This window comes from Ovis aries, chromosome 1 (genome assembly GCF_016772045.2).
Source record: "Ovis aries strain OAR_USU_Benz2616 breed Rambouillet chromosome 1, ARS-UI_Ramb_v3.0, whole genome shotgun sequence".
Classification (NCBI taxonomy): domain Eukaryota; kingdom Metazoa; phylum Chordata; class Mammalia; order Artiodactyla; family Bovidae; genus Ovis; species Ovis aries.
The window spans coordinates 98,655,210-98,677,398 of NC_056054.1; the positions used below are offsets into that span (position 1 = coordinate 98,655,210).

Below are 22,189 nucleotides of genomic sequence, written 5' to 3' on the forward strand. Positions count from 1 at the left end.
ATGTCCAACTCTTTGAGACCCCCATAGACTGTAGCCCACCAGGCTCCTCTGTCCATGGCGATTCTTCAGGCCAGAATACTGGAGTGGGTTGCCGTACCCTGCTGCAGAGGATCTTCCCAACCCAGGGATTGAACCAGCATTTACTATACGTGATTATAAATGTTTGCTTATCAGTACCCCTAGCTGGATAGATCCCAGAGTCTAATGTCAAGGAACATGTCCTCTTCTTATTTGAATCTTTGGTACTTTGCAAAGTACCTGGTAAATTAGGCATTTTCTCTCCCCGCCACCACCCCCGATGAATGAATTTTCCATATAAGTCTGATTATACTTGGAAGACAAAATTGTGTACCTGATTCATTTTTTGTTCCCCTCAAGATGCCCTGCATCTAATAGATGTTCAATAAATGTAGCAATAACTAAATGACTTCGAAACACAAAGAGGTGTCAGATTCTGCTCTCGGGATATAGGGAAGGACTGGCAACTACAACAAAAGGTAGATGATATTACTATTGGGCTTCCCTGGTGGCTCAGCAGTAAAAAATCCTCCTGCAAGGCAGGAGCTGCAGGAGACACAAGTTCGATCCCTGGGTCTGGATGATCCCCTGGAGGAGGGCATGACAACCTCCTCCAGTATTCTTGCCTGGAGAATTCCATGGACAGAGGAGCCTGGTGGGCTACAGTCCATAGGGTCGCAAAGAGTTGGACAGGACTGAAGTGACTTAGCACGCACGTACACACGCTATTAATATTAAACGTTTGCATATCTAAGTTGTGTTCTAAAACAGGTGATATAAACACCTACTACTGAACTTAAAGAAAATAGCATTTTTTTTCTATGAAGTTTGAAGTTATTTGGCCAGTAAAATGCAGTCTAATATTCAAATCCAGGGCCTGGTAACTCTAAAGCCACTGATTTTCCTGCTCTACTATATTGTGGGGATATTAGGATAGTTGGTTCCAGAAGAACAAGTAGGGCTTAAATAATTAGAGAGGAATTAGCACTGCACAAATGACTATACACACACACACACACACACACACACACACACACTCGTATGTACATGTATGTATACACACACAGGTCTTTCGGAAAGATCTATTTAGGAAGAACGCGGAGAATTGACTGAGAGGAGAAGCTGGAGGCAGGAATGTCTATTTAGAAACTATTACAACAGTCCCAACTTGGGAACAGAAAACAAGAAATTGATTTAAGGAGGAGTTTGTGGACACTGATGATTGAGTAAAATACACAGCAGGTAGAATTTTGAGTCAGGATTACTCCAAAGTTTCAAGCCTAAGTGAGAGACAGTGTATAATTTTGAAAGATGGTGAGTTTGTATTTTGATGTATTAAATTGACTCCTAGATGGGTAAGCTGAGTGGATAGAAATGCAGGATTTAAGCTCAAGAGAGGCCTGTGTTAAACCTGCAGATGGGTTGATCAACTGCAAAGAGGTGATAGCTAAAGTTAGGAGAGTGAGAGAGAGAAATCCTAGGGAGAAGTGGAGAAAAAAAAGATCAAAGAACCAAGGAGTTGAAGGAACATTCAAGAAATGTTCAGGTCAAGGAAGTATTTAAGTCAAAAAAGAAGACAGACCTCTAGGTATCTATTAGAAGGAAATGAAATCATGATCTTGAAGTGATATCTGCACCCCCATGTTGACAGCAGCACCATTTACAATAGCCAAGTAACAGATGAATGGATAAAGAAGATATGTGTTATATATACAGTGAAATATTACTCAGCCATAGAAAAGAAGTTATGCCATTTGCCATTACTCGGATGAAACTTGAGGGCATTATCCTGAGTGAAGTAAGTCAGACAGAGAAAGACAAATACTGTGTGATCTCACTTATATGTGAAATAAAAAAAAACCCAAACTCACAAAAACGGAGAACAGATTGGTGATTACCAGAGGCAGAGGGTTGGGGGAAAGGTATTAAGGTATTCAAAAGGTGGCTCAATGGTAAAGAATCCGCCTGCCAATGCAGGAGATGCAGGAGAAGTGGGTTCAGTCCCTGGGTCCAGAAGATTCCTTTGAGTAGGGAATAGCAGCCCACTCCAGTATTCTGGCCTAGAAAATTCCATGGACAGAGGAGCTTGGCAGGTCAGACGAGACTGAGCACACACACACACACACACACATGCATTCAAAAGGTACAAACTTCCAGTTATAAGATAAATAGGATGTCTATTTATCTATAAGATAAATAGGGGGTGTAATGTACAGCATGGTGACTATAACCAACAATACTGTGGTGTATATTTGAAAGTTGCTAGCAGAGTAGGTCTTAAAAGTTCTCATCAGACATACACAAATCATAACTATGTGAGGTGATGGATGTTAACTAAAGTTAAGGTGGTAATTATTTCACAATATATGTATATTCAATCATTATATATATACCTTAAACTTACACAATGTTATATGTCAATTATATCTCAATAAAATTGGGGGATGGGGGCTAGACAAAATAAGAATATCTTTGTATCTTGGAGTCCAAACCGTAAGAGAGTAAGGAAAGGATATTCATTGGATGGATTTGGTGATTAGGTTTGGCCATATTGGAGAAAGGATTTTGGTTAGATGGTTGGGTTAATTACAGAGGAAGAAAAGGAATTGTGATGGGAGAGAATGTAGGTTACCCTTTAGATAAACTGGGAATGAAAAGAAAGGGGGGAAAGAGTATTTGTGCAAGAAAGATTTTACTAAAGATTCTAAAAAGTAAATGGAAGACAGATGGATAACTGAGCAAAACCCTTCCAAGTTGAGATGAGATGACAAGGTTGGTCTTGCATTTCTATCCACTCAGCTTACCCATCTAGGAGTAGGAGAAGTAGGAGACAAAGTTTGGAATAATTGCTGTAGGAAATGATATAGGAGGCAATGAGGCTGCATAAAAGGATTGCCAAGTAAAACCCAATAAAGTTTGATTGAAGTTTTATCACCCAAAATTTGATTGAGATCCATTTTTTTTGGTTTCATGGGGTTTTTTTTTTTTTCTAGTAATGTCTGCCAGCCCAGGAGTGAAAACAAATGTGGGTACATCTCAGCCATGGGAATTTCAATTGCTGGAATGGTAGGTGGTCAAGGATTCCAAAAGGCAGTGTGGCTAGTAAGAGCAACCCGGATTCAAACCATGGAAGTGAGGCCAAAGCTGCAGTAGTTGGGTTCCAACTCCAGAGAAGCTGGGAAGAGACTGATTGTGGGAAGTGGGAAGATTTTAGTAGTGAAGGCAGAACCCAGGAAAAATAAAATAGGTGTATCCGATGGGCAAAATTCCTGGAGAAATGTCTAGCAGAAGAAAATGAAATTAAATAGTAGAAATACTTGCACAGAATTATTCTTGGGAAAGAGGTTAAGAATAAAAAATGAAATAGTAGATTAGTGGAAACTGAAGAAGAAAGGAGACATGAGACTGTAAGGACAGATGTGAAGAACCGGCCTGAAGACCAGGAGATCTAGGGGAGAAATGGTTAGAGCACGTGGAACATATAGGTTGTTTCTCATTGAGCAATGATGGACTATGGCTAAACTGGAAAGCTGGGGAAGGGGAACTGGGATTTCTGTATTGATCAATTCAGTTCAGTTCAGTTCAGTCGCTCAGTCGTGTCCGACTCTTTGCGACCCCATGAATTGCAGCACGCCAGGCCTCCCTGTCCATCACCAACTCCCTGAGTTTAAACTCATATCCATTGAGTTGGTGATGCCATCCAGCCATCTCATCCTCTGTTGTCCCCTTCTCCTCCTGCCCCCAATCCCTCCCAGCATCAGAGTCTTTTCCAGTGAGTCAACTCTTCACATGAGGTGGCCAAAGTATTGGGGTTTCAGCTTTAACATCAGTCCTTCCAAAGAATACCCAGGACTGATCTCCTTTAGGATGGACTGGTTGGACCTCCTTGCAGTCCAAGGGACTCTCAAGAGTTTTCTCCAACACCACAGTTCAAAAGCATCAATTCTTCAGTACTCAGCTTTCTTCACAGTCCAACTCTCACATCCATACATGACCACTGGAAAAAACATAGCCTTGACTAGACAGACGTTTGTTGGTAAAGTAATATCTCTGCTTTTGAATATGCTATCTAGGTTGGTCATAACTTTCCTTCCAAGGGGTAAGCGTCTTTTAATTTCATGGGTGCAGTCACCATCTGCAGTGATTTTGGAGCCCAAAAAAATTAAGTCTGACACTGTTTCCACTGTTTCCCCATCTATTTCCCATGAAGTGATGGGACCAGATGCCATGATCTTCATTTTCTGAATGTTGAGCTTTAAGGCAACTTTTCACTCTCCACTTTCACTTTCATCAAGAGGCTTTTTAGTTCCTCTTCACTTTCTGCCATAAGGGTGGTGTCATCTGCATACCTGAGGTTATTGATATTTCTCCTGGCTATCTTGATTCCTGTGGTCCACTGGAGAAGGGAATGGCAAACCACTTCAGTATTCTTGCCTTGAGAACCCCATGAACAGTATGAAAAGGCAAAATGATAGGATCTTGAAAGAGGAACTCCCCAGGTCGGTAGATGTCCAATATGCTACTGGAGATCAGTGGAGAAATAACTCCAGAAAGAATGAAGGAATGGAGCCAAAGCAAAAACAATACCCAGTTGTGGATGTGACTGGTGAGAGAAGCAAGGTCCAAGGCTTTAAAGAGCAATATTGCATAGGAACCTGGAATGTTAGGTCTATGAATCAAGGCAAATTGGAAGTAGTCAAACAGGAGATGGCAAGAGTGAACGTCGACATTCTAGGAATCAGCGAACTAAAATGGACTGGAATGGGTGAATTTAACTCAGATGACCATTATATCTACTACTGTGGGCAGGAATCCCTTAGAAGAAATGGAGTAGCCATCATGGTCAACAAAAGAGTCCAAAATACAGTACTTGGATGCAATCTCAAAACGACAGAATGATCTCTGTTCATTTCCAAGGCAAACCATTCAATATCACAGTAATCGATCAATTGGGGCTTAAGAATTTGCAGACTGGGTGTCACAAAGCTTGGCTTCTAGAAGGCAGGCAATGAGGGTAGGAGGCACAACCCTGTAGGTCTGAGTGTGGAAATAAAGGAGAAACATCGGTGGTACCCTCTAAAGGGAAATGAGTGTCACATGACAGATCTGTCAGAGCTTTTACAGATAGAGTGCCTCTGATGCCCAGGTCGTGGAAAGCAGATATGTGGGGACACAGAACAAGACCCAAGCTCACATCAGACTGCCAGTGGCCCCAGATGGAGCGGCAGGAAGGAAGAAGATGGGAATTTTGATTTCTTCCTTACAAAAAGGACAATTAGCCCTCCATATTCCTGGAAGGGATGAAGCTCTGGAACTTCTCATTGGCTTAAATGGACTGGTGAAATCTGCTTCATGGGCAGCCTAAAGAAGAAATCCCTTCCTGACTGTTTTACTACAGCATTGGGTAGTACCTATGAAAGTCAAGATGCTGGCCCATTCTAACCCTTCATTTTCAGTCATAAATTACTATCTTGATAGTATTCCTCTGTCCATGGGATTCTCCAGGCAAGAACACTGGAGTAGGTTGCCATACCCTCTTCCAGGGCATCTTCCCTATCCAGAGATCTTGCATCACAGGTAGATTCTTTACTGCTAAGCTACTGGGGAAGCCCAGATAAATTGATAAAAAATAGTTTAAGAAGCAGGAAATCATGAACAAACTAAGGACTTTGACCAAGGCAAATAATTTGTTAGGGCCTCTTATAACCCTTGCTGTCCTGGGTGGCTCAGTGGTAAAGAATCTGCTTGCAATGCAGGAGACTCAGATTCGATCCCTGGGTTGGGAAGACCTCCTGGAGAAGGAAATGGCAACCCACTTCAGTATTCTTGCCTGGGAAATCCCATGGACAGAGGAACCTGGTGGGCTGCAGTCCATGGGGTCACAAAAGAGTCAGACATGACTTCTGAACTAGATAGCAAGATGCTTCTAACCCTAGCACCAGCTGACTGAGTGGGTTCAGCCTTTCCGAGTCTTGATTTTATTATCTAATACTCTCTCCTACAATAGTAAATATTGTTAGGAGTGAATAATCCTCAGAGGTTAGAACAGTGCTGTAGAGTGTTGGACTTAAATTCTAGTCCCTAAAAATGGGCATAATTTTGGCAAGTCATGAAACTTCTATGTCTCAGAATTCTCATCTGTAAAATAGGATGTGGTTCTTTCCAACCCAGAAATTTAGATATATGTTTATCAAAAGCTGAGAGAACAAAAGCATTTCGAAGGTGGAGCTTACAAGTGAAAAAGACTAGTGACACACAAATAACAGGTGCGGTGATTAGTTGAAGAACTAAGCCAGACATACCATCCATGTTTGTATCACAGTGAGTGCTTATCATCATTAGGAGAAGCACATTTCAGAAAGTAAAAAATCAAACCCAGATCTCTTTAGTGTTGAAAGCTTTTATTTTTAACAATATTACCATTTGGATTAAAAAAAAAAAGATTTCTCTTAGAATTTCTACAGTAAGAGAAATAGTTTGAAGCTTTTATTTAAAGGATGCTTTTCACAACGACTTCATCATTATCAATTAGTATTTATGTATAAACAGTATGCTAGATCCCTATCCAGTAAAATAGATTGAATTCTTTCTCAAGTGAGATGCAGATGCATGGAAGTTAGAAAATTCAAAGGAAAAAACTAATAAAAATAAACTATTTTATTACAGTAAATAATATTTTAAATGCATTTCTATCCCATGTGCAATGTAGCTAAATTACCATTACTATGGAGTCTCTAACCTTTGAATTTCATGACTTTCAGCTTGCTTAAATTCTCAGTATTATTGCTCTTTTAGCCTGGTATTGCCCATTTAATATTCATTTGCTTTTTCTTCTGGTTCAGTAAATAATTCCAAACTTTGACATATATAGTAAAGTGAGGGTGTAAGGGCTTGTAAAATGGTTAAGACTTATTATAATGAGCTTGTTTTTTTTTTTTTACCTTTCTGGGCAAAGGTGATCTGGTCCGGAACACCCTAGCCCAGAGTTTATTTTAGTAGTGGTTTTCTCTTACAGATAAGTCTGTGAATCCCTTCTTTCCATCTACATTAGTAATTGTAAATGCCTCTTGCATATTTCTGGATTTAATTATCTTTTCATATGTCCAGGCCTGACTTTCCTCCTACCATTTTTTTTTTTTTACAGAGGTCCTTACTATGTTTCATCAAATATTCTATCACCAAAACGTGACAAAAAGCATTGTAATATTTTTCCATTAGGAATCCTTCAATTGATCTTAAATTTAAATTTATACCTGCTTTTGCCTTTTTTCTTTCCACATGCAATGCGGGAGACCTGGGTTCAATCCCTTGGTTGGGAAGATCCCCTGGAGAAGCTTATGGCAATCTACTCCAGTATTCTTGCTGGAGAATCCTCGTGGAAAGAAGAGCCTGGGGGGCTACAGTCCATGGGGTTGCGAAGAGTCAGATGTGACTGAGAGACTAAGCACAGCACAGCATGCTCAGTCATAACATAAGACAAAGAGAAACCATCTGCTATGAAAAAAACAGTTTTTCATAGAATCTAAGCTGGGGAGCCATGGTATAGAAATTTACATGACCAGCCCAGAGTTTTAAATTGTTTCAAAAGTTTTATCATTTAGGGCTCTCCTGTATCATCCTTTGGGGCTTCCCTGCTGGCTCAAAGGTAAAGAACCCGCCTGCCAACACAGGAGATGAGGGTTCAGTCCCTGGGCCAGGAAGATCCCTTGGAGAAGAAAATGGCAACCCACTCCAGTATTCTTGCCTGGGAAATCCCATGGATTGAGGAGCCTGGTGGGCTACAGTCCATAGGATCACAAAGTGTCAGACACGACTGAGGATGTACCATGCTTTACCACCAGCACCATTTGTTAAAAGATTGCCACAAGGACCGTTTCCCATTTTCTAGACAAGGAAACTAACATTTCTTAGAAATAAGTGCCTGGTTAAAACTTGGTGATGGAAGCAAATACAGAAGAAAATTTTATCGGCTTCTCTTGGCCATGTTGCCTCCGTCTATCTTCAGGGAGAATACGAAGTACAGTATAACACAGGCAGTTTTCACTTAACTGAGAAAAGCTGTGGGGCCAGTGCACATAGTTACAGAAACATCTTAGATCAAAACTCTACAAAGCACAAACACAGAGATTTAAACAGTGTGTTCTGGAGCAGACAGGTTTGTAATAGCAGCTGGGCACAGCAGCAACAAGGGCCACAAAGATAAAACAGGAGTAGTCGGAATCTGAGCTTTATTCAGCAACATGCGCTCACCATGATGCCGTCATTTTTCCTTTTGAGAAAAGTGCAATCTAATGGGTTACCCTCTCACTTCACAGGGGGCAGTGCCGGAATGCCTGGGGGTTGAGCTCTCCAAAGCACAGGCCTTCCAAAAATCAGGGAAGTGATTAAAAAAGCGGTTATGAAGCGATTCTAGGATCTGGGCAGAGGTTCTCTGTGGGCACTAGATAGCGTTGCGTGAGTGGGGCTGGGGCGGGCTCCAAAGGAAGAAGAGACCCTGCACTACCCAACGTGTCTGCAGGACATGGCTAGAACGTGCCTCGGAGAAGGTGGAGGAGAGTGCAACCCCGAAAGGGGCCTGCACTCTTGGGAGGGGAGAAAGCCGGCAACAGCAAAGGCAGTGCAGAGATTGAGGGGTGAAGACCAGGGACGGGCGAGGGGGTTGGGTTAGGGTGGAACCGCATCCTGGAGGTAGGCAGGGGTCTCCTTGAAGACTAAGGACTAGGCCGGGACCAGGACAGCAGGGAAGTGTGAGGGAAGAACCCCTTCCTTTGGCAGCTCCCAATTCTTTTCTGTCAAAGATGGCCAAATTCCACATTGCCCTTCCCCCCTCCGCGCCTTTTCCACCGTGTAGCTCCCCGGTGCTGCAGGAGGCGGTGGGGAGGTCCGGTGAATGTGAACGTGAAAATAAAGGTGTAAGAAAGAAGAGCCCCTCCCTGGCCGCACCTCCCACCCCGCCGGCCCTTTGGGAGGTTCTTTAAGTTGAGAAGGGGGGGCTCTGCCGCTTTAAGGTGGGGAGTAGGCGTCACCTCTGGCTGGGTGACGAACTGAGGAGGGGACCTGGAGGGCGTGTCCATGCAAAGCAGGAGGTGGTGCCCACGGTGGGCGGTTCCATAGTAAAATATTGGAGGGAGGGGCGGGGTCGAGGAGGCGAGGCTACTTGGTGGGCGGGGCTCGGGGGCGGTGCCTCTCCGGGAAGGCTGGGGAGGGGGAGGAGGAAGCGGCCGGGTTGGTACCATTATGCGCGTTCGGGAGGGGGACAAGTGACATTCCCTTGGAGGGGGGCGGGCCCTTCCCGGCGGCTGGGCCCGGCGCTGAGGTGGGGAGGGGCAGTTCCCTCTTCCCCCGCCGGGCGGGACGTCGGAGCAGCGGGGGAGGGGGCACTTCTCCGCTCGCGTCCGAGGCGGGGCCGGCGGTACCTTTCGTGGCGCGGTGCGGCTGGGGGAGGGCCGAGGGGAGGGGGAAGGGGCGGTACTGGGAGAGGGGTGCCGGAAAGGGGGAGGCGCCGGCGGACAATGGAGCCTATGTGTGCCTGCGGGAGTGGGCCGGCGCCGCCGCCGCTGCCGCCGCCGGGGGGAGACGCTGCGCCGCCGCTGCCGCTGGCCCCGGCCCCGGCCCCCCGGGGCTGAAAGCCGCCCGGGACCGAAGCCCCCTCCCCTACACCGCTCCTCCTGTCCCCTCCCCCACTCCTGCCTCGGGGGTAAGTGGCACCTCAGGGGGAGGGGGAGGGGAAGGACCGGAGCCGGGGGTGCGGGGGGGCCGGTCCGCGTCCGCGTGTTTTGAGCGGGTTTGAGGGCAGGGGTAGCCAAAGCCGCGTAGGGCTAGGGGCTGGGGTGAGGGGAGAAAAGGGGTGGGGGTCGAGGTTGTGAATTTAAGAGTTGAGTCTAGAGAAACCTGTGGGGGAAGGTTGGGGGGGCGTCCTCTGCCCACCAGCGGTGGGGAGAGACTGAGGCGTCTCTCAGCTTTTTAGATGTTGTGTCCCAGGCGGTGCTTGGAGAGACTAAACGAGGACATGGGACAGTCCCAGGGTCCTGGGATGAAGGGACATCGTAGGGACGAGATGGAGAGCTGAATTCGAGTTGAGTTTGGTGGGGTCTGTTAGACCCAGAAGATGGATAGAGAGGTAAAGGGGAGTTTGCAGGCCAGTGACTTGTTGGAGGGTGGGGGAACCCGAAGCTAAGAGGAATGTTCCTGTAGTAAAGGGCTCCAGCAGGTGAGGTGGTGATGTCTAGGTCACTGAGTCATTGTGGGGGTCGTGGACACACCAGTGATTTCCAGAATGGAGCTGTAGTCGTTGACCTTTGAAAGTTGCAAAGACTATTAAAGATGTCACTGGTTGGTGTTGGACCAGCCTGGTGAAATGGATATATTCTATGGAAATAAACAGCAGACTTGGTTATTATGTTCAGAGGGAAGGGCCAGAGGCCTATAATAGTGTTTCTGGGGGCCTTATGTGAAGGCTCCCAAGCCTGAAGGAGGAGGCCTGAAACCTGTCTTCCAAGGCCCTGCCTGCCTAGAGAAGAGTGACTTGGAGCCTAGACTGCAGCCCAGTTGGAGACTGATAAACTTACTAGACAAAGTAGAGAAATGGACAAAACTTTGTGTCAGTAGTGAGAGACTAAGATGGGGTAGAATTGGTGCAAAGTTAAACTTTCCTTAGGGTAAACATATTCAGATCCCTGGGCAGTAACTTTAGAGGGAAAATGAATGAGTGGCTATGTAAAGAGTTATGTTTTGATCAGTGGTGTGTAATGGAGTGTTTGTTAGCATTTAATGTGTTCAAGAACTAACTGTTCATTCTTGGGTCAGAGATTTGGACTCTTGTCCACTGTGCTGGAAGTGATGAATCAGAATTAACAGGTAGGAAGGATAAGTAGTTGCGAGTAAGGGGTAGGGGGTGCAGATGGGTATTGGTAGGTAAGACCCCTGTGTAGTATAACTTTTTACTCTTCATGGAAATTGTACAACATGATTTTTCTGATTTTGGTTTTTGATTGGATGCTCGTGATTTGTAAAAAGAAGTTAACGTTAAGTGTGAAAAACATTACCATCCTAAGTACAGATTTAAGGAGGATCTTGCTAACTGTTGAAAAAGACCCAATCTATAAAAAACAAAAATGCATTAATAAAAGGAGCAGTTAGTTAGATGGCATAAGGATGCTTTGGGAAGTAAGGATTCCATTAATTGGTGTTTTGGGTAAAGAGGAAATTTAAGGCAAAGTTGACATAGAGATGACCTTTCATAGTTTTAGCATCTAGGATCTGATTGTATTGAACCATTAGGATATTATTTTGTAATAACAGTGTTGAATGTAAGATGATAATAGTTCCTAAACATGTGGTAGATGATAAGGAGGTCATTGAGTAAAAGATGAAGAAACAATTTCCATACTGTTATCTTCTTATAAGGCAAGTTTTATGTAGTAACTTGGCTGTTGAGCTAAGGATTCCTGACCTCGATTCCTACATGACTAGCATAAGTGAAAAAGCACTTACGTACGTTGGAATCTATTCTATGGGATACTTTTCCCATAGCCTTCAGAAGTGTCTGGTCCTGTGAATCAAATGTTCTCTAGCTTGTGGGGGGCAGGGGAAGTACAGAGGTTTCACAAGCATTGTAATCAACTAAATATTCGATGATGGTGATTTGGTTGAGCCTTGAACTTAGTATTAGAACGCTGACTTTCCCATTGACTTATATGTGACTTCAAACAAATCTCTCATATTTATTCTTCAGTTTTCCCTTTTATAAAGCGGGGTTACCACTGCCCTCATCACTCATAATGCATTGTGGCACCAAACAAGTTAATGATTATCTGCAAAGTGCCTTGGACACATCTAGGAATGAAAGTTCGTGTAGACCAACTTTTTCCTCACTTCTGAAAAGTTGCTGTCTCAGGAACAGACCAAATTCAGCTTCGGAAACATGCCCTGTGCTTGATCAGGAAACAAAAAGGAGTACCTTCTACCTTCTGCCTATCTGTCTGCCTTGTTCTATTGTCTGGGTTTGGATTTTACATGAGTTTTGAAAGGTGATACCTCTTCCTCATTTAGTGGTAAGACAGGAATAGTGATGACAGTTGTAGAAATGTAGTCAACAGTCCCCATGGGAAAGTAGAACTATACATGCTGTGAGTGCTAACCTAAGCTGAAGCTGACCCTAAATTTGTGTGACCTTGGACATGTTGCTTGTCTTCCTGGTGGTTTGCGTACATGATAAGTTGCTTCATTTGTGTCTGACTCTTTGCGACCCAATGGACTGTAGCCTGCCAGGCTCCTCTCTCCATGAGATTCTCCAAGCAGAAAGAATTTCATATCTTTCTGCTGGATATGAAATTGGAGTGGGTTGGAGTGTCATGGAGTGGGTTGCCATGCCCTCCAGGGATCGTCCCCACCCAGGGATTGAACCCGTGTCTCTTATCTCTCCTCCATTGGCAGGCAGGTTCTTTACCACTAGCGCCACCTGGGAAATCTAGTGGTTTAATTTTCGTCATCTATGAAGTACTGCTGGTGGAATGACTTGTCTGTCTGCCTTGGTAACTATGTGGGGTCTATAGAAACTTTATTTGCTCTAGATCAGAAGTTCTTAATCTTCTGTGCTGCATGTTTTCCTTTGGCAGTTTAATGAAGCTTAGGACCCCTTCTGAGAATCGTGGGTTTTTTAAATGTATAAAGTATATAAAATTACAAATGACATAGAAACAGGTATCAAAATGTTAAAACAGTTGTGATACAATAGTTTCTATGTTTAACGCTCATTAAATAACAAAATGTAGCTGCAGATACTATAGTTTTGAAGTTGTGATAACAGTAATGTGATGTGAAGTGTCTTGTGCTTACTCTTGGTGACATAGTCACAGAATAGCTAATACTACTGTGGGTTGTTACCTGCATTCATTGTTGAAGGTGGTGCTAACTTTTACTTGGAGGTTACTGAGTATGAAGATCAAAATATTCTCCAGCCAAGTTCACAGCTGCCTCCCTTCCTCTGAGTCTTTCTACAGACCACTTAGGAGGTCGTGGATACTCGGATAAGAGCTCCTGCTATAGACCAGCTGATTTTTGAAAGGTCAATTACCTTATGGCCACTCGCCTTATAAGCCTCAATATCTTTACCATGCTAAGAACAAGAGCATAGAGAAGATATGAAATAAACGTCTATTTTGCATCCTGTGATAACTGTTCTTGGTTGAGGAGAAAGTTAAAGCCAATGACTAGGATGAGGCTTCTGTGTCTGATGGATTTTGCTTTTCTAGACTTCCCGGTGTTCAGTGGGACAGATGTGGGCTAGAGTGCTCCAGCTTCTTGCATTTTGAGTTTTAGTGGTTTTGCCTGCCTTCTCCATTTTTGACCTAATTTTTTTCTTACTGTTCTTTCTTCCAGATATTGTTTTGGTCACGGAGCCTTGGGGAATGGTGGTTTTCTTTGCTGTTGGTGTGATGGGGTATGAACTTTTCCATTCTTCTCATTCCTGTAGGACTGAATGTGGGACTAGCTGGTGTCACTCCACTTTGACCTAAAAATTCCTTTCTGTTTGGGAGGCACAGATCGCTGTGTCCCAATGTTAGAAGAGAGAGCAAGTTGGACATCTTGAAAGGTAAAGAGCCCAATTATGAACATGTAACTTCTGTTATTCAGTCAGTGTATTTTGGATTTTGTTTCTGCTTCCGTAGGGTGTCTTGTAAGTTAAAATTATATTTGTTCATTATTGTAGCAGTTCCCAAGGCAGTGGTCATCAAGTTAAATGCACGTCATAGCTGTAAGTGCAGTTACCTTGTACTTTTCTGTGAACAGGGACTTCTGCAGTAACTTATTTCCTAGGAAAGACAGATGGTGAGAAATTGAACAGGTATTTATTGTGTCATCATTGCTATGTGGGGATGCGAAGCAGAAGTAGCCGTACACAAGCCCCCCGCTCATTATCATAGACGGATCAACTAGCATTTATTGAGTTTCTTCTTTTGGGCGCTGAGATGATGACCTTTTCCTCAGGAGGTTCCCTGGCTGTACATAACAAGGATACAATTCTCAAAGTGTTTTAAAAGTGTCATGAATATAATGCTGTGGGGCCATGGAGGACATTCCTGGGGATAGTTTGGAATCAAGGAAAGTTTCACAAAGAAGGGACATTTGTGCTGAAGTTTTACTTTGGGTAGCCATTATTCTAAAGGGTGGTAGATGATGTTCATTTTTTATTAGTCACATTTTATCAGAACCCTTGAGCTTGATACAAATTTATTTGCTTGCTTAAAGTTTGTTAGCTTGAAGGACATTAGATGAGTTTTTACCCTTTGAGTATGAAAACATATCTTAGCATTTTGTTAGGACCAAGGTTTTAAGACTATAGTATAGTGTTCTTCTCTCCACATATTTGGGAAAGATTGGTTCTTCCTATTGTGTACTTTTTCTGAGAAGGAAGCCTTTTAGTAGCTGGTATGCCAGAACTTAAGAATGAGCTCGGAATGGAATCCCAGGGCCTTTTATTTCCACATTCTAAGTTTGATACTATGCCTTTTATGGTGTAGTGGTCATAGCATAGAAATGAAATTTGTTAAACATGACATACTTGTAATAAACTTGACTTCTTAGAGCAGGAGAGTGGGAAAGGATCATTGGAAGAGTTGAAATTGCAATTGTAGAGGTGATTCTGAGCTTCACGGCAACCTTATAGAATCTCCTTTTAAAGATTCCTGAGAAATTTGGCCTTAGGACAGTCTGGAACTTGTTTTTTCCCTGCCATTTCAAAACTATAAATTCTGGGTGAAGGGGGAGGCTCAGCATTATCATTGTAGTTACAAGGACTAATGTTGGAAGTAGTTCTGCCTCCTGAGTTACTTCGTGTTTTACCAATTTACCTAGCTCAACTTGGTATAGCATTTTTTTTTTTTTTACAAGTCAAAAATTTTTATTGCGATATTGTCGATGTACCAAAATTGGTATAGCATTTTATACACAGTAGGCTCTCAAGCAAAGGAGATCTTGTGGCCCTGTCGTTCAGTCAATGTTCTCCCAAAAGTGTGTGAAAGTAAATTTCCTTGCTGAACGCTTGCCATGTAAAGTTACAGTTGAGAGTAGGGAGGAACTGTAGGGTATGCACTTTGTGAATTCAAAAGTGTGTCTGGAATTTTGTCTCTTTCACCTTTACAGTCAGCTCTCAATTCTCTGTACTAATTAGGAATGGGAAGAAGCAAAAATGTGAGGTTTTTTTCCCTACTAAATATTCAGAAAAGTAGACAAATCGATTTTCTTTGCCCTTAATTTTCCAGTCTCTGAAAAGAAAATATGCACTTTGGAAGGAGGGAAAGTTACAAGGGTCTTGAGGTATCTGCAGGTTGGATGATATGCCCTGAAATAATTTGGAAGCTAATGCTGTTTACATGGGAGATGACAACTTCCTCTTAAACTAATACTCTGTAGATAGGAAGCCAGGTCTTTGAATAGTAACTAAGTGGCACTGATGATTTTGTTTTCCTTCCTTAGAAACTCTTCTTTCCTTTATCCTTATCCAGGTGAGGGTCACCTCTGAGACAGGGGTTCCTGGACTCCCCAAGCTCCCCACCTCCAGGATGAGCACTGCCTTATCGTGACCCTTGGGGTTTTGGTGAGTAGCCTGATGGAGGGATGGGGGCCCTAGAAAGCAGGCCTGGTTTAGGGAAAAGCTTCAACTTTCATTCAACAAATACTTCTTGAGCAAATGGCATGTATCCGATACTATAGCAAGTACTAGGAATACAAGGATGAATAAGTCAGCCTTGATCCTTTACAGATCCTCCTACCTTCATGGAGCCTAGCATGACAGATGAATGTTAATGCAAATGACCACATAATTATACAACAGGAGAAATGTTGTGAAGGAAAAACATAGGATGCTATGAAAAGAATGTAATGGAGCATTTCGTCTAGATTAGTGGCTTTACAGTATTGTTTATCTCTGAAGAAGAAACAGTGAAACTGAGATTTTCTTCACTCAGCAAAAATATTCAAACTTGACATGGGAAGGTTAGGGGTGAGGGAGAGAGGTGTCAGGAATGACTCCAAATTTCTGGCATGAGCAGCTGAGTGGATAAAGGTGCCATTTACTAAAATGTAGAAAGCTGAAGGGGAAATACGTTGGGGAGGGAGGCTATATAGGGATGAAGAATTCATCTTTGACCTTGTTAGGTTTCAGACTTCTAGTGGGATGCCAAGTTGGCAGCTGTGTATACAGGTCAGCAGAGCAGAAGCTGAGCTGGATGGAAATTTGGGAGTTCTTGGCATGGAAAGAACTTACAGAATGAGAAGAGAAGACGACCCGGGGTAGAGCTATGAGGAACTTGAAATTGTAGAGATTGGGTAGAGAAGGGGTCAGCAAAGGAAGCAGATGAAGAGTGACTTGAGAGGAAGGGGGAAGACTGGAAAAGTGTGGTATTATAGAAGCCAAGAGAGAGGAGTTTCAAGGAGTGCTCAACCAGCATAGTCTACAAGGTGGAGTACGATGAGGTTAGAAAAGTGGTCAGTGGTGACCTTAACAAAAGCCGTGGTTTTTGTGATCTGTGGGTAGAAGTTGGTTTAAGATAGTTAAAGGGTGAATGGCAAGTAAGGAAATGAAGACTGTGTCTTGTCAACTCTATAAAGAAACTTGACTTCAAAGGGGAATAGAATGCCAGTTTTGTTTTGCTTTATCATTATTATTTCATCTGGAAGGTAGAATAGCATGTCTGAAAGCTGATTGGAAATATCCAGGAGATGCAGAACGTAGAAGGGTGGTCATGGAAGAGAGTGAGTACTCAGTCAGCTGAAAGGGATGGGGCTAGACTGTGGTAGGACTAACCTTTGGGGGAAAAGTGGGCTTTTTTTTTTTTTTTTTTTTTTTTTTGATTGCAGTAATAGAGAAAAAAGAAGGGATAGGCAATGATAAAAAGAAGTTTGAAGATTTGGTGGTAAGGAGTCCTGCCTGGTGACTTCTCTTTTCCCTGTTAAGTCCTGGGCGAGGCCATGCACTGTGAGAGGAGGATGATGGTTGGCAATGGTGAAGGTCTGAAATGCCATTGGGCAGGACAGGTGAGTGAGCTTGCTAGAGGATGGTAGAAGTCATGGTACTAGTTTACATAAATGCTTCTGTTGTGCTGCTAAGCATTTCCTGTGTGCTGGCTCACCTTGTCCACCAAGTCCACGCTTTTCACAAAGTACTGCAGTGATGAAGAGCACAGCCTGAGTGTCTGGCTGACCTCCAGCTCCACCACTTAACTAGGGTGTGACCAACTTACTTGGGCAAATTACGTGCTGTTCCAAGAGCCTCAGTTTCCTCATCTCTGAAACAGGGATAGGATATATATATATGGGTATAACTGATTCACTTGGCCATATACTTGAATCTAACAGAGCATAGTGAATCAACTATGCTGCAAAAAAAAAAAAAAAATCAAAAAGAAAGAAAAAGTAATAAAATAGGGATAGTAATGGGACCTGCCTTCTGCAGTTGTTATGAATGAGTTAATATGTATGGAGAGTGCTTATAAGAGTACCTGATGTACAGTTAGTAAATATTTTAAGTATTATTTACAGACAAAAGAAAGAAACATTGTATAAGCAGATCTTAGAAGATTTAGTTATATTGGGGAAATATCTCTCTCTGGCTAAAATTAACCATTGTAAGGAAGATCTCTTTTTCCTGAAAGGTAAACAGTTGAGCACTAACCTGAACACACAGGAGCTGAAAGAGTTGCATTTTATTCTTTAGGGTTATCTGATAAGATACTTGGCAGATTTCTTGCTCAGTTGTTTTTGGTGTCAGATAGGCTAAAACTAGGATGACCTATTTCAACAACTCCTTTGGATTAAGGGTGAAAACAGCTGGATTTTATTCCCATCTCTAGTGAGCCCATACAGTTATTTCAACCTTCTGTGTTGTTTCTCTACTCATAAAGTAATGGCAAGGAGGTGGCTTAGAGGAAAGAGCAGGTCAGGGAGCACTGATTGGAAACCTGGGAGAAGGCATTCACGCCCATGTGCTCCATCCATTCATCTATAAAATGCCGTTGATCACGGTATAGTGAGTTTAAGAAACTGTATGTGGAAATACTTTGAAAATAAGTATTTTCTGTTTACATTATTATTATTTAGAAGTAATCTTTGCTACCAGCTCATCAGAAATACCTGGCAGACTGAGTTGATTTGGTACTTTTAATGTTTAGAGTTTCTTTAGAAGGAGTGTAACACAAGTGCCAGGCATTTCTGCTCTGTAACTCACCTAGTATCTAACCACATTCTTAGTACATTATATTGAGTATTATAGAAAAACCAAAGAAATTTAAAACAAAGTTCTTGTCTTCAAAGAGCATAGTCTTCAGAGGGAGGTAAATCATACACATGGGACTATTCAGTTTGACACATGATTGGAGTGCTCAAATGTGTGATATAGACCGAAAGTACCAAAAGGGACTGTACAGGTGGTAACTTCTTTTCTTTTCCTGAGCTAAGTGTTTTCTGTTGGCTTTGTCCATGGAAGATTCATTGACTACTTCTGTTTTACCGGTGATTCCTGATGTTTAGTGAGAGGTACAGTATGGTTTATGATCATATATTATGTTGAGCTTCACAGTAATAATCAGTTTTAGAATCTAAATTGGGGGGAGGGAGCTAAAGGTGGTAGGGAATAAACATACACCCCTAAATATAATTGAGACTCAATTATAGGATGCTTTTTCCTAAGGTCAGTGTAGAAATATTCTATAGCATTTTACTCTAGTTTTTTTTCCTGCCTTCTTCATTTAAAAGAAAAAAATGTGATTGTGTATACTCAGAACATCCATAAATTCCTCTCATGGTCTCAGATAAAATAGTTGGGACTATTTCTAAATGAGGAAATAGACATTTAATACTTGACCATGATCATACTCATTGCTGATTCCTAGAACATAAGGGTTTCTCCCAGTTTTAGTCCCGTTCTTGAACCTCTTGTAGTGTATGTAACACCGAAGCGACTTCTAACTCCTTTTGATTCTTTAGCCTTTAATCCTGCATCTAATATTCTCCTTCAGTCCTATACCTCATCAGTAAAGACAGCAGGAGGGAGGGAGGCAAGGGGACCATGGTTACCAAAAAAAATCACATTGGAACTGCCCTGGAAGAAGCAGTGACTGAAAGTGTATCTTGGTTTTCCCTGAACCAGTTTAGGTTTCTCTAAATAAAGGGCTTTCTCATTTGTTCTCTTACTAGGTTGGGGAATATTTTTTTGACCTTTATGCTTCAAATTAGCCTTGCAAATTGGCTCAAAAAATATCTTAGTCTTCAAAGATGTTCTTTCACCTCCGCATTATGGATCATTCCCTTGCTTACCCATGCCTACAGCTCCTGTCATTAAGCAGTGAGAACACAGGACACATACTCAGCATAATTTAATAGAAAGATCATAGAAATCAGGGGGCAGAACTGATTGTATTTGGTATTGGCTCAATAGTTGATTTCAGAAGTACCTCCTTTAATGTCTTCCCCACCCTGAGGCCCTGAGAATATAAACAGAGAGTAATTTGTTTCATGGTTTGAAATTGGGATGGGTTTGTTACATTTCAGTGCCATCAGAGGTGAAGCACCAGATAGCTGCTATGGATTTGGAGTACCCAGTGGTTTCAGAGCATTGTTTTGAAGAAAGAAAAACCCAAGTTTTTGAGGGTTTTGTATTTGGAAGTAGAGAAATAAATGTAAGGGAGAATACACAGCTAAAGATAAAAATGTTTTTCTCATCTGCTTACAAACGCCTGGTATATGATGCTTGGGTGGGAGGCTTGTATGCCTGGCAGAAAGTCTTAGTCACTCTTCCGCTGTTTAGCACCAGAGCCTTTTGGCCAGAATATGAACATCGCCCTTTCCTTTCACCCTGAGGAAAGCTGAGGAACCATCTGCCTCTGCACTGTTGAGGTGGGGCTTTAGCCTTGGTCCTGCTATAAGGGTGTTGGATGTCTCTGTTTCTGTTCCCAGTGTGCCCTGGAGATGCGAGATTTTCCTTTGGCAGCCGGAGGCACACACCCAGAGAATGCTGGAGCCGCAAGGGGACAGGACCCACTTCCACAGCGGAGAAAAACAAAGAGGAAAAAGGCGTGCAGGCAGTCAGCGCTAAGGGACGCAGCCAGCACGCAGTGGGCCCCTGCCACTGCCCCCAGCAGCCATTTCTGCTGCAGCCCGAGAGGAACTCGGTGAGCCCGTCCCTGTTTGTGGCTGCAAGCTCAGGATTTCAATCAATGCATTCCAGTAACCCTAAAGTGAGGAACTCTCCGTCAGGAAACACACAGAGGTGAGGCCTAGGGCCTGGCCCAGCTGCGCCTTGGGGACATCATAGTGGACCCTGAACATTCACTGGTGGAACAGTATGTTGAATCATGAGACCCAAACGGGAAAAGAAAAAGACTCAAGTAAACAGTGATAGAATAGTGAGTCAGAATTTAGGTTAGCGTTCTCCTCTTATTCATTCGTCCATCATTACCTAACTGCTCCTCATTGTAGCCCCCCTCCTCAACAAAACATTAAGAACCATCCAGTACAGTGTGCTAAACTTGGCAAATGAGGAAACTTGGAATGAGGAGACCTAGAATGTTCGGGAGGCCTAAAGGCCTACAGCTAAAACACCAGCCCTTGACCCCCACTGTGAAGCTTTTTCCTCTGTTCTACAACATTGATATCTTAAAAGAATTTCTTCCTCCTCCCCTGGAGGCAGTGGTTAGTGTGTCTGCTCTGGTGTGATACTTCTTATTTGGTGATTAGTGTCCTGGAGGGTTTCCCCAACCTGCCAGTCACCAGCGGGTTTCCTCACACTCTCCCAGACCTGCTCGTAGTTTCCAGCAGGGAAGCCAGCCTCTTGTTACAGCTGTTCCTTGTTCATCAGCCGAGGGGTGGATAGTATTTTGATCTTAACGATGTCTGTTTGTTTACTCTGAGCTAGTCTTAGTGTGAGAGTCATTTCTCTATGTACATAGAAACCGTTGTCCTTTATTGACAGAAGCCCTAGCGATGGGTCCCCATGTGACTCTAGGGTTACCGAGACGAGGCAGGCCACTCTGCCCAAATCCTCCTCTCTGTTGAGAGCTCTGAGATGAGAATGGGGAGAAGAGAACAAGCAAGCTGCTTAAGTGAAAGGTGGGGTGGTTACTTTAGCTGTCTAGGTCTCCCTGATGTGTGATAGAAATCAGACCTCTTTGATTTGCACTGCCCAGTGCTGTCTGGTGTCTGATTTCCCTTTGTTATTTGTCTCTTCCAGTAGCCCTAAGTCAAAGCAGGAGGTGATGGTCCGTCCCCCTACAGTGATGTCCCCATCTGGAAACCCCCAGCTGGATTCCAAATTCTCCAATCAGGGTAAACAGGGGGGCTCAACCAGCCAATCCCAGCCATCCCCCTGTGACTCCAAGAGTGGGGGCCATACCCCTAAAGCACTCCCTGGCCCAGGTGGGAGCATGGGGCTGAAGAATGGGGCTGGAAATGGTGCCAAGGGCAAGGGGAAAAGGGAGCGAAGTATTTCCGCCGACTCCTTTGATCAGAGAGATCCTGGGACTCCAAACGATGACTCTGACATGAAAGGTATGTCTATAAGATCTTTGAGACTCAGAGGGAAGTAGGCATTCCTGAGGGAGGGCCTCCGACATGGATGGATGCTGGAGAGCCTAATAGTAGCCAAGTGGGGAGAGCAGGAATCGGATCCAGGAGTTCTCAGAGCTTCAGATGGAACTCCTTCTGGTCATTTTCCTACGAACTTAAGAATAGTTTGGAGCGACCTTGTTGAGTTCTTGCCCTTGAGGATGCAAGTGTTTGAGGATGCTGCACAACCCCAACCACGTACTCATGGATGTTTCTGGTCTCTGTGCCTTTATGTACTTGAGTGTCAAGCCAGTAGCTCCAGTTTGTCTATGCCAGAGCCCATACTGGAGCGGTTTTTCTGACAACTCTTCCTCTTCACCATGAAATTAGTCCTTCAGGACTTGGGTTGCATGCGCTCTGGCTGCCATTTTGCCGGTTGTAGGTCAAGAGGCTGCCCTGGCACAAGTCCAGATTTGTCCCCGCCAGTGTCACCATGGTGGGAATGAGGGGCTCCATGTGGTAGAGATCCAGGAGGTGCCACAGTGGAGTCAGCCAAGAAGGGGATGGGACCCATGGCTATGCTCTTAGGCTGTCCCTCACTTAGTGTAAAATAAAACATCTTAACTGTAGG

At 43.5% G+C, this 22,189-nt stretch overlaps 2 protein-coding genes across 12 annotated transcripts in view; both read left to right on the forward strand.

Moving 5' to 3' along the window:
• Nucleotides 1-20,190, forward strand: part of LOC132659521 (uncharacterized) — an 80,541-nt gene extending 60,351 nt beyond the window's left edge. Inside the window, exons 2-4 of the mRNA XM_060413653.1 lie at nt 13,399-13,612; nt 15,525-15,616; nt 19,972-20,190. Of these exons, the coding sequence (XP_060269636.1) occupies nt 19,984-20,190 (207 nt within the window). The 5' untranslated portion in view covers nt 13,399-13,612; nt 15,525-15,616; nt 19,972-19,983. The remainder of the gene's footprint in view (nt 1-13,398; nt 13,613-15,524; nt 15,617-19,971) is intronic.
• The window catches only part of BCL9 (BCL9 transcription coactivator), a 95,709-nt gene that overhangs the window by 60,351 nt on the left and 13,169 nt on the right, over nt 1-22,189 (forward strand). Inside the window, exons 1-6 of one of the 11 annotated variants that reach the window (XM_042253379.1) lie at nt 9,530-9,715; nt 13,020-13,084; nt 13,493-13,612; nt 15,525-15,616; nt 19,972-20,284; nt 21,245-21,561. In XM_042253379.1, the coding sequence (XP_042109313.1) occupies nt 20,232-20,284; nt 21,245-21,561 (370 nt within the window). In that variant the 5' untranslated portion in view covers nt 9,530-9,715; nt 13,020-13,084; nt 13,493-13,612; nt 15,525-15,616; nt 19,972-20,231. Of the gene's footprint in view, nt 1-9,529; nt 9,716-13,019; nt 13,085-13,398; nt 13,613-15,524; nt 15,617-19,971; nt 20,285-21,244; nt 21,562-22,189 lie in introns of those variants that run through there. The other 10 variants (XM_042253385.1, XM_060413647.1, XM_042253371.1 and 7 more) reach the window with 10 other exon arrangements.